The following is an 11,751-nucleotide window of genomic DNA, read 5'->3' as shown; positions in this document are numbered from 1 at the left end:
GAAGAGGGGGAAAAAAGGGAAGAGAGATTGCTTTGTTTTGTTTTTTCCTCAAAGTGGGAGAGAAGCAGGGGCATCATTTTGCTATCCTGGGCAATTTCTCCTGCTGTCAATGCCACTCTGTCTAATTAATCCAATAGATCTTTGAAAGAGAAAGAGGGAAAAAACAAGAGGGGGGGGAGGAAGAAGGGAGATGATGATTTTCTTTTCTTTTTCTCAAAGTGGGAGAGAAGCAGGGGCATCATTTTGCTATCCTGGGCAATTTCTCCTGCTGTCAATGCCACTCTGTCTAATTAATCCAATAGATCTTTGAAAGAGAAAGAGGGGAAAAAACAAGAGGGGGGGAAAGGAAGAAGGGAGATGATGATTTTCTTTTCTTTTTCTCAAAGTGGGAGAGAAGCAGGGACATCATTTTGCTATCCTGCTCAATTCCTCCTGCTGTCTGCCACTGTTTCTAATTGATCCACCAGATCTTCGAAAGGGAAGGAGGGAAAAGAGAAGGGGGGGAGGGGGAAGAAGAGAGATGATGGTTTTGCTTTCTTTCTTTTTTTCTCAAAGTAGAAGAAAAGCAGGGGCATCATATTCCTGGATTTCTCCTGCTGTCGATGCCAAATATTTCTAATTAGTCCAATAGATCCTGGAAAGGGAAGGAGGGAAAAGAGAAGAGGGGGGAAAAGGAAGAAGGGAGATGACTGTTTTCTTTGCTTTTTCTCCAAGTAGGGGAGAAGCAGGGGCATCGTTTTCCCATCCTGGACAATTTCCCCCGCTGGCAATGCCACTGTTTCGAACTGATCCACCAGAGCTTGGGAAGGGAAGGAGGGAAAGGAGAAGCGAGATGATGGGTTGCTTTTTCTCCCAGTGGGAGAGGAGCAGCAGCGTGGCTCCCCTCTTCTGGGCAGTTTCTCCTCCGGGCCAGACCCTTGGAATGGGGCTCCGCCGGGAGAGTTGAAGAGAGGGGCCCCGTGGAAGTGACGGTTGGGAGAGAAAAGCAAAGTTGTGGGGCCCGGTGGCCCCGCGCTGGCGAGGGAATCCCGGCCCCGCTCCGCCTTCCCGGGGGCTGCCCGCCGCCCCCATCTGTCGCCCAGCCCACCCGAGTCTCCTCTCTCCTCCCCCCCAGCACCTCCACGTCGCCCCTCCTCCGCTCCGCCGCCTGCCTCCTCGCCTCCCCCGCCCCCCATCCCCTCCTCTTTTTCTCACTCCTGGCACCGCGGCAGCCGGGCTGAGAGTCCTTGGAGCTCCCACCGCAGACATGGCGACGCTGACGGTGGTCCAGCCGCTGACACTGGACAGAGGTAAGCGCGGCCGGCCCGAGTCCCGGGCGGCCGGGGCGAGCCGGAGGCGGCGGCCGGAGCCGAGGATGCCCGGCCGGGCAGGGGGCGAGGGCGCGGGGCCGCTCCCGGGGAGGGGAGGCAGGGCAAGCGATGGCGCAGGGAGGGCGAGCCAGCCGGCGCGACTTTGCCCTCGCCTGGCTCGGGTCTGTCCAGCCCGGGCGGCCACAGCCCCGCTGCCCGCCGCGCGCTCCGGGGGGCGCCCCCAGCTCCCCCCCACCGGCCCGGTGCCCCCTCCTCCGCAGCCGGCTTTGTTTCGGCCGCTGCCACGGGACAAGCTGGGCTCGGGTGGCCGGTGGCAGGGACGAGCCCTTCGGTGGGGGAGGAGAGCGCGATGCGAGCGTGGGGAGGGCGCGGAGGAGGCACGGAGGAGGGCTGCCGCCGCCGGCCCCCCACGTTCTCCTGGGCACGGGGGGCTGCGGACAAGGGCACTCGGGGGGGGGAGCGGGCAGAGGACGGGGAAGTTTGGCCGGACGACCGCCCGCCGGCCGAGTGGCTGTCCGTCCCTGGCCGCCGGCCGGCGCGCTCCGGAGGTGGCCCCTGGCCGGCTGCGCCCTGCGGCTCCGCCGGCCGCTTGCCTCCCCTTCGGGGGGCGATCGGAGGTGCCCGGGGAGGAGCCGAGGCCGGGGGGCAGCCGGGTGCCCGAGGAACTAGCCTCCCTGGCCCCTCGGCGCCCGGAAAGGGCAGCCAGGACCGTGCGTCTCGGGCCGCCTGGCTGCTGGAGAGCTCCCTGCCAAGGGAGCCAGCTGTTTCGCCTTCCCCAGCGGATTGACCGAGCAGCCCCCGGCCCCTGGCTGGAAAGGAAACTTCAGAGCCTTGGAACCCACTTCCTCCCCACCCCACGTCTCCCTCCATCCCCCCATCCGCCAGCCAGATGGGGAGAGAAGAGCAGAGGAGCAGGGTTTGCTTCCCAGGCAGGACCTCTGATGCAAGGAGTCTTCCGACTTCTGTTTCCTATGGCAGCAGAAGAGAATGAATGCCACTTGCTTACATTTGCTCAGTTTTCTTTCTTTCTGGCTTTCCCCGACTGCTTTCCCAGCTCACTCTCTGCAATGGGAGGGCATTCCCTTCTTCCCAGTTGCAGCTGGTGAATTTAGGACCCTGGGGAATGGTGTGTGCTCCTGGGGAAATGATTTAGACCGATGTGCCTCTAAAAATATTCTTTCTGGAGGATTAAACTGGACTGGAGGGCAAGCCCCCTCGCTGGGAAAAAAACCCAATGAACTCAGTTTGAGCTTTTTAATTTAGAGAATTTGTAGGTTACTTTATCAGAACCTATCGGAGTCAGAACAGATGTTGTATGGTACCCATAGCAACCTTGTACTACGAGTGTAAAATTAAAAAAAAAAATAGATTTCACAATGGAAAGAAACGTTGGCCTGCCTCAACAGAAATTAGTAAGTGTACTTAGCTCACAAATGGATCGCTCAGTTCATAGTTCACCTTCAGCATTATCATCTGCCCAAAGCAGCATGAGTCCATCGCCTTTCAAAGCTATCCAGATGGGAAGCCATTAGTAATCATGAATTTCTCGAGTATTATTATTTTAGCATTGCACTCTTCATAGCCTCCCAGTGTCAACCGGTCTCTCATCACTTTTCAGCACACCAAACTAAACCAACTTCTCAAAAGCCCCCAGATGTTAAAGGGGTCGCCTAGCACCATGGGTGCCTGGTTAACTGAGTTGTTCAGGAAGACCAAGGCTTTAGCGAATGGCACTGTATTCCTTGACCATAGTTACAGGATGCCTAGACCTTATAGTGTGCTTTTTAAGTTCGCAAAGTGTGTCTACGACATGGAGAATATTTTTTTAATGCATTGACTGCGTGGAAAGGAACATGCTGGGTTTGGACCAAGAGGACTGGTGTTTGAATTCTGACTTCTTGAGCCGGTGAAATGGGCCGTCACATTAAAGTCTTTCTAATCTATGTTCCTATATGAGCTCGTGTGGTAAAATGTTCTCGTTTTACAACTGAGGAAACCGAGGCTAAAATAATAGCTAACATTTATATAGTAAATGTTGCAAATTGTATTTAATTATATTTATATACATATTATTTAAAGTCATTTTACAGGTGAGGGAGATCTGGGAGTGAGAAAGAGCTTCTGTAACTTCTCAGAGTCATATATCTCAGATAGAGGCATATTCTGAATGTAAGTCTCCCTCATTTCAAGTCCATTCCTCTCTTCACTAGGTCAGGTTTCCTTCTGACCTTCTCAAATGACTTGTAAAACGGCAGGAAATTAATTAATCCTGGACTATCTAACAGTATATGGCAGGCTCTGAAATGATAATTGCTGAGGGCTGCTATCAGAGCAGGTTCCTAAGTGACCAATAATGCCCTTCTTGGTGGTGAGAAAACTTTGCCTGATACTTTGATAACTGCAGCCTCTTGTGGAGAAATATGGAAAGGTGCATAGGTCCTGTGAGAAGACCTGTCTCAATGACTATTATTTAATTGGTTGACTTGAGATCCTGTAGGCACTGTCATGGGAGAAGTCTTATTTATGCTGTCATAGAAAAGGGAGTGTCCAAACTTTTTCTTTTGCCTTTTTCTTGTCTTGGCAGACAAGTCCAGTAAATTGGGGTAGGGGAAGAGGGGGGCTGGGGTAAAAAAAAAAAAGATGTTTATATAATACTTCCCAGTTTCCAGAAACATAATATTATATTTGGACTTCACAATCTTCCTATGTGGTGAGCAGGATGAGTTCTATGTGACCTTGAGCAGAGTGACTCCCCCAATGTTCTTAGCCTGATTTCCTCATCTATAAAGGGATTTCTAAATGTGCTAAATCTCTAATCCCTGAGACCTCTTCAAATTCTGATCCTTTTATTCCTATTTTGCAGAGAAGGAAATTGAGACTTAATGAGTGACTAAGGGGTCCAAGGTCACATAGCTAGTTAAGAGGCACTCCTAGGAAAAGAGCTCACATCTTCTGATAAATCTCTACAAAAACTTAAGGGACTTTGGGTTAATGACTTGAATTGGTGTCTTTGCATATGAAAGCATTGCTAAAATGTTTTTCTTTATACTGTGCTTAGAGATTATTATTAAACTCATGAAAGAGACAATATATCTTCAAATTTTAGAAATTTTTATATAGGAGGAAGCAAAAAGTCTTTAAAATATCTTTTCATTTTAGAAGTGGAATAAACCTGTTGTAATAAATGTGATTTGAGTAACAGGTTTTATTTTGTTTTGATTTTTTAGCTCTGGGGCTTTTAAAAATGGGCTAGGTGCTCAACTCTTATTTTGTGCTTTGTTGTTTTAACTAGGTTTTTTGGTTCATAATTTAAAAAAAAACAGGGAAATTGGGGATTGGAGGTTAGCAGATATGGACAAGACTCCAGCTGAGTCTTCCTGGAGTATCTAAAGACCTTCTGATCCAGGCTACTCTTCCAAATGCTGAAATATCTTGGTCCCAGAATCTCTGCATCAAGTGAAATTAAAAACTTACTTCATTGTGCCCACATACTCATACAACACTCTGAATGCTTCTATGTAATCATATCCTTTTTTAAAAAAGGGCCCCCTTATGGGGTAGTTAGTGGGTGCAGTGGATAGAACACTGGCCCTGGAGTCAGGAGGACCTGAGTTCAAATCCAACCTGACACGTAAAATAATTATCTAGCTGTGTGACCTTGGACAAGTCATTTAACCCCATTGCCTTGCCAAAAAAATGTCCCCCGAGACTCATCTCAGAGGGGCTAGGACAGATCTGCCTGAGGATTCTTCAAAATTCAAAAGCAACTTAGCTGAGGTCTTTCTCAAATTTTTCAGCTGAAAAATCTGGACAGGTTTTTCTGTTGACCAATATACTACCAAAATAATCAGGTTTTGCTGCTTATAAACAAAGTATCTTATGTGGATAAGAAAGATAGGAAAGTGGATTTAGGCAGGTAAGGAACAATGACCTTGCTTGTTGAGCTTTTATTTATTCATTTATTTTTGTGACTGATGTAGGTTTGGGAGGAGATCAAAGCCCTCTGTCACAGATAACTAATTTAGGGTTAAATACTTAGGTAATTCTAAGATCCTCTTTGAAGTAGCATGCTAATAAATTTGATAGAGAACAAAAGACAAGGTAAGTTAATTAGGTATCATTCTCTATCCAAATTGCTCACATTCCTGTCTTTATTAAATGTGAATCATAGCCATACTGTTAATCATTAGGGCCACAATGAAATGATCTTGCACCATGGTTATCAATGGAGACATATATGATGATGATGATTTTATACTTCATTCTCAAAGACCTAGATATCAGGGAGGTGATGCCATGACATGTGAATTAGATTGGGGGAGGAGACTCTTCTAAGTCACGAGACTCACTCTCTCCTCTAAAGTCATCTGGATCCAGTGGCCAGATACAGATGAGGACAATTGGAGATAGCCCTAGATGCAGGGAAATCAGGGTTAAGTGACTTGCCCAAGGTCACACAGTAGTTACCAGAGTCTGAGGCTGGATTCAAACTCCAAGCCTTCCAGCTCCAAGGTCAGTGCTCTATGCACTGCTCCCATATATGCTTAGCACTAAGGGACTTTGATGACTTTGGAGGTGACACAACAATGCATGGGTGGTCCTGGAACAGACCCCATTGCCATCAGGAATCATCAGGGTCCAGTCTTATTAGACAGGCATAGTTCATGCAAAGGCCCTTATGTCACATAGCGATGATTGTCACCAACAAAAGTTGAATGCTTTGGTGAAGCTGTTTTGGCTGTGGAAAAACCTGAAGTTGACTTTAGTTAAATATGTAGATATTATCTCTCTGAACAGAGACAAGCTTCTTTTTTGTCTTTGTTACCCTCATTGGCAGCACCTGTAGGTTTATAATAAATGCTTGGTTGATTCTAGTCTCTACTCCATCATCATGGTGGATGACTCTAAACTTCCCTTTCCAATCCTGAACCTAGAAATTATAGTGAAAAGGATGAGAAGGGAAATACAGGAGCTGTGTTTCCCCCACTCTTTTAAATAGCTTTTGGCTTCTCTATTAACTCTAGACTTAGCCTTAATGTGTTTTCAAGATATTAAAAAAACTGATATAAGATAGCTATGATGATGTAATAAATTGAAAATATCAATAAAAGCTTATTTAAAGAATAAAAATAATTGAAGACCCCAATTTACATATCATTTGGCATAAATCTATATGTTGAATTCCAGAGACCCAGTCTATAAGATGTAATTTCTATCATAGAGTTCAATATTCTTGCAATTCATTGCAAGTTTAAACATAGGCATAAGTACAGGAATGGATTCTGACAGAGAAACTGAAGTGGGCCTCTTTTCCCTCCCCTTTACCTCATCCCATTCAAAATATCTTTTTTCCCCCAGGGATTAGACTTCTCATACTTTTTTTCTCTAAATCTGGGGGGGTAACCTGTGCCCTGGAAGAGATGGATCAAATCAAGGATTATCTCCTGAAATCTGGGACACTAGACAGTTTCACAGCACTGGATATATGGGGCCAATTAACTACATATAAGGTCAGATTAGATTTAGGCCTTTTTGATCAGATATAAGACACTTTTCATTTGAAGGGCAGAGAAGATAATCCAACAGAATCTTTGAAATATCTATTTTTATCATCATTTTTTCTTTTTTACCCTATTTCAAGCATCCCATTTTATTTATTTAATGGGAGATTATGTCTCCCTATCTTACCCAGGGCTTGGCAAAGGCCCACTTACAAATATTTCTTTTCTTAGCTTGGTGTCTATAAACTCTTGGGAGTCCACCATACTGGTGGAGAACTTAGTGTGAATCTCTAATTGGCTTTGGCTGCTAACCCCTAAACTCATATAACCCATGAGTCCCCACCCCTGCCATGCTCTCCCAAACAGGTATATACCACTATATTAGGCCTATCATGTTTTAAAGACATTTAGAAGAAAAATTGAGAACCTACAGCCATTAATAGTAGACAGTTATTTTCCTGGAACAGGCAGAAACATCTTAAATATTTTAATGCTATTTGCTCCTACAGGATAGGTGATTTTCTTGTGTGCTTTATCTTTATTCACAGTTCAACTTGGCCTGCTAAAAATCATTTACCTTTTCTGTGTATTAAGCCCATTTCAGATTTGATACCTGACCTAGCAAAGAAACTGTTATACATTTTCGAGACTTCTGAATTTCACCATAATTTACTTTTATACATGAGCAGTATTGCAATGGATGGTTTGTTGCTTGTTTTCCCCTTTAAAAGAACAACAACCAAAAAACCAACAACAAAACGCTTGCCCTTTTCAAAAATTCAGATATAAAAATGAAGAGCTGCTTTTTTGTGGATTTCAAACTTCAAGAAAATCATTTTCTGTAAGAGCTAAAATTGAATGCAAATGAATTCCCTTGGGATTCTAGACATCTCATGAAATGGTGCAAGAGGAAAGATCTCTCCTTCTCCCTTCTCATTTTTTAAACCATCCAGAATTTATTACTCCATGTATCTTTCAATCCAAGCCTTGGGCTGCCTGTAACATTTCCAATCAGCAGCATTCACCAGTATTTATAAAATCCATATTAAATGGAAAATTGTTTTTGCTTTGCAGTCCAAAGGAGTATTCGCACCTTGTTATTTCCAAGCATTTGGTATCCAGAGGAGGAAAAGGTTCTGTAGTTTTTAAAGAGGTTAAGCCCATAGAGCCTGTGAGTTTAGGGGTGGGGAGAGAGAGAGAGAGAGAGAGAGAGAGAGAGAGAGAGAGAGAGAGAGAGAGAGAGAGAGAGAGAGAGAGAGAGAGAGAGAGAGAGAGAGAGAGAGAGAGAGAGAGAGACAGAGACAGAGACAGAGACAGAGACAGAGACAGAGAATTTGGAATTTGGGAGTGGGGTGGGGAAGATAATAATTTCTGGCAGACCCCTTGCCATCCCTGGGAGAGCCTCTGGCAAAAGAGTAGTACACCAGACAACTTTGAGGCTACCAAGACTTTAAAGATTGTTTTCTCATTATATCCTTTTTATGCTCCACTGAACATTTTCAAATATTCTTTTCATAAACCATTTGCTTCTTTAAAAAGCCCTATTTGAACACTTTTAACGCACAGTGAAGCTACAGTTCATTGGGAGCACAGATTTAGAGTTGGAAAGGACCTCAGAGGCCATCAAATATTATCACTCCCCCCCCGTCCCCAGCTATTTGACAGATGAGGAAGCTAATGCTGGGAGAAAGTGAGTGATTTTTTTTTTATTTTAAGAATAGGTACATTTTCTGCAAAACAGTACCATTAAGGATGCTTTAAAATGTTGATGGCACCTTAGTCAGAATTTTGCCACGTTTGCCGCCTTTCATTGTTAAACAATGATATCTTGTAAAAGCCATGAATGCTCATCTCTGAGTGTTTTAAAAAAAGAATCTTGAGTATCACAGTGATTGGACCACTAGTGAGTGTTTGGAGTCAGGGAAACCTGAATCTTGCCTTAGACATTTACTGATTGTGTGACCAAGGGCAAGTCATTTAACCTCTTCCTGCCACAATTTCCCTTTCTGTAAAATCAGTGTATTGATAATAACTAATTCTGGAGCACTGAAAAAAAAGTTTGTTATCACACTTCTAAATCCGAATTTGTTTACTTTCCTTTACACTGAGACCCATCCAAGATGCTAAATGGTATCCATTTACTTTGTGGCACAGATATCCAGAGTACATTCCAGTGATTTCATTAAAGGAATTATGGGAGCAGGGGAAAGGGAACTTTGGAGGGCATCACAGAAGGGAAAGTTGAAGGAGCATGAAACTGATGTCAGAAGAGGATTTTTGGATGCAAAAGTTGTCATGGGGAAGGGTGAATTTTATTGTTAAAAATGTTCCTAGGACATTGATTCATTCAGATGAAATGATAGCCTCATAATTTTCCTTATCTATAAAACTGAAATAATAACAATAATGTTAATATTTAACTCACTGGGTTATTGTGAGAATCAAATGAGACAGTATTTGTAAAGTACCTTCATACAAATAAGCACATATACACACATATACATGTGTGTTTATATATACACATTTATACAATTATATCATTTACCTATATATATTTTCCATAAATATAGATTATTCATAAATACACAAATATACATGTTTTTATTATACATTTTTATGTTTTGCTATATATATATATTTTATGTTATGTATATTTGTACATGGAAAATTTATTATGTATTGTATATATATATGTAAACATGAATAAGTTAATACATATTCCATATAAATATCAGTGATAGATAATATATAATATGCACTGTATATTGCTGGTAGTTATAATTATCATATTTATTAAATAATTACTAATTATTATTATAGGTGAAAGAGATCTCAGAGGCTATCCTTTTACAAATAAGGAAACTGAGGGTAAATTAACCAAAATCATATAGATAGTAAGCATTAGGTTTAGAATTTGAACCCTGACTCTGACTCCAAAGCCTGTAGCCCTCTGTCCCTATTTTTACTGTGCCAGGCCTTGTAAATGAAGTGGACAGCACATTAGATAGGTTTCCAAGATATCTTCCACCATACACATCAGGGTCTCCCATTGATTCAATTGTGGTCCTTTCAAGGACTTACAAAAGAGGAAAGTCTAAGTAATATGGTGGTGGCAGTAGCAGTGTCAGTGTGCTAATGGTCACCAATCCACCTGCCAGCCTTGTCTTCTTAATTATGCAGCAAGAAGCAATGTGGAACAATGTAAAGGGGACCAGTGTCAAAGCAAGGAGACCTTGGTTCTAGTCATGCCTGCTAAGTCCTATGTCTTTGGGGGGGGGAAGTAATTTCTCTTCATTGGATGTTAGCTTCATCAACACAGAATCTCAGAGTTTAAAGGAAACTCAGAAACCCATACTTGAAAACTCTATTCTCTAACAAATACTTATAGATGTTCAGTGATTAAAAAAAATGAGTCATCTGAAGTAGTCTATTCTAAGTTTAGTAGATAGTCTAAATTATCAAGTGTTGGGCAGTGAATCTCCAAGAACTGTCCTCAAATTTAGGAAGATGGGTTCAAATCTTGCCACCTACAGTAATACCAACTATATGATTGCAGGATCATTGAAGCTTTCTCTGACACCTAACCCCCAACATTTAGAGATAGTCTGAGATCTGCATTGACAGAGAAAATTTCATGACTGAGACCTTCCCCTACTCTGATGATCAAATTTAGACCTATTATTCCATAGATTTAAGGAGCCAAGTACCACTCTGATTTGGTAAAACGAGTTTCCTTTGTGGATGTAATCATAGATTGCTTCCCCTCCTAAAAACACATATATTCTCTAAATACACATATATTCTCTATATGTAATATTAGCAGCAGATATATTTCTATAATTCATTATATCTGTATATACCTAAACCAACATACACATATTATAATATACATATACCTATATGTGTATATAATTGTTCAAACTCTCTCTTTCTCTCATTATCATCATGTATATGTCCCATACAATAGCATCCTACTCTGCAACTTATGAAGAGTTACTTGGGAACTCTGAGAGGTTAAGTGATTATTCTAGGTGCTGTATCATTAGTATATATGAGGGGTTAGGTTTGAACACAAGTCACAGTCATTACCATCACTATCATAGTCTCCTCCCTCTTTTTTTCCTGTACTTTTTCTTTCTTTCTTTTCTTTTTCCTCTTCTTATCACATTCTCTTCCTCTTCCTCTACTTTTCTTCTTCCTTCTCTCACTCCTCTTCATATCGAGTGAAACAATTCTCATCTCCCTATCATAGAGTGACAATCTTTTTTTTTTGCTTGAAGGTAGCTACTATGTCCTCCTATGTCTTCTCTTTAGACATGTTTTCAACACACATGCAGAGAAAGAAAGAGAGAGAGAGAGAGATTTTATATGGATATGTAATAAAGAGACACAAGATAGAGGGACCCTTAGGCAACTTGGTAAAGCATATGGACTCAGAATTTTCTATACATATACATATGAATACATGTATACACACATGCACATTTTAATTCCTACTCTCCCCCCTCCAAATTCTAACTACCAGTTTGAGGTTAATGAAAATAAAGCTGTAACTTCCCCATTCAAATACATGGGCCCCCTGAAAACCTCTCCTTTGCCCAACTCTTAAGGATCTCTTTTTCTAGGTTAGGAATCCTTGATTCAGACCAGTGCTAACTTCAGAAGGTAAGTTTCCAACTCTGGAAAAGAGTCAATTTGCATCTTTAAAATATGGGAACTGAATGTGGAAATTACACCCCTCCCATTCCAGCTCTGGTTTCATTGATTTGATTATTCGTTGGCCATAAAGCAACTTAGAAGAAAAAGATGTTTTGACATTAAGGTCCATGGAGTTTGATGAATCCCTAAATGTAAAATCCATATGTGTGACTGTTGGCTCTTTGTAGTAATAACCACAGAACAATCTAAAATGGATTTAATTTAAAGTTTCCTAGGTGTTA

At 42.3% G+C, this 11,751-nt stretch overlaps 1 protein-coding gene across 3 annotated transcripts in view; it reads left to right on the top strand.

The window, feature by feature from the left end:
- Positions 1-947: 947 nt before the first annotated feature.
- The window catches only part of LIN7A (lin-7 homolog A, crumbs cell polarity complex component), a 189,442-nt gene continuing 178,638 nt past the window's right edge, over positions 948-11,751 (top strand). For 2 of the 3 annotated variants that reach the window (XM_074226514.1, XM_074226515.1), the window contains exon 1: positions 2,419-2,722. In XM_074226514.1, the coding sequence (XP_074082615.1) occupies positions 2,626-2,722 (97 nt within the window). In that variant the 5' untranslated portion in view covers positions 2,419-2,625. Of the gene's footprint in view, positions 1,290-2,418; positions 2,723-11,751 lie in introns of those variants that run through there. The other variant, XM_074226516.1, reaches the window with a different exon arrangement.

This window comes from Macrotis lagotis, chromosome 2, assembly GCF_037893015.1.
Source record: "Macrotis lagotis isolate mMagLag1 chromosome 2, bilby.v1.9.chrom.fasta, whole genome shotgun sequence".
In the NCBI taxonomy this organism is placed as follows: Eukaryota; Metazoa; Chordata; class Mammalia; order Peramelemorphia; family Peramelidae; genus Macrotis; species Macrotis lagotis.
This window is presented reverse-complemented; position numbering and strand designations above follow the sequence as displayed.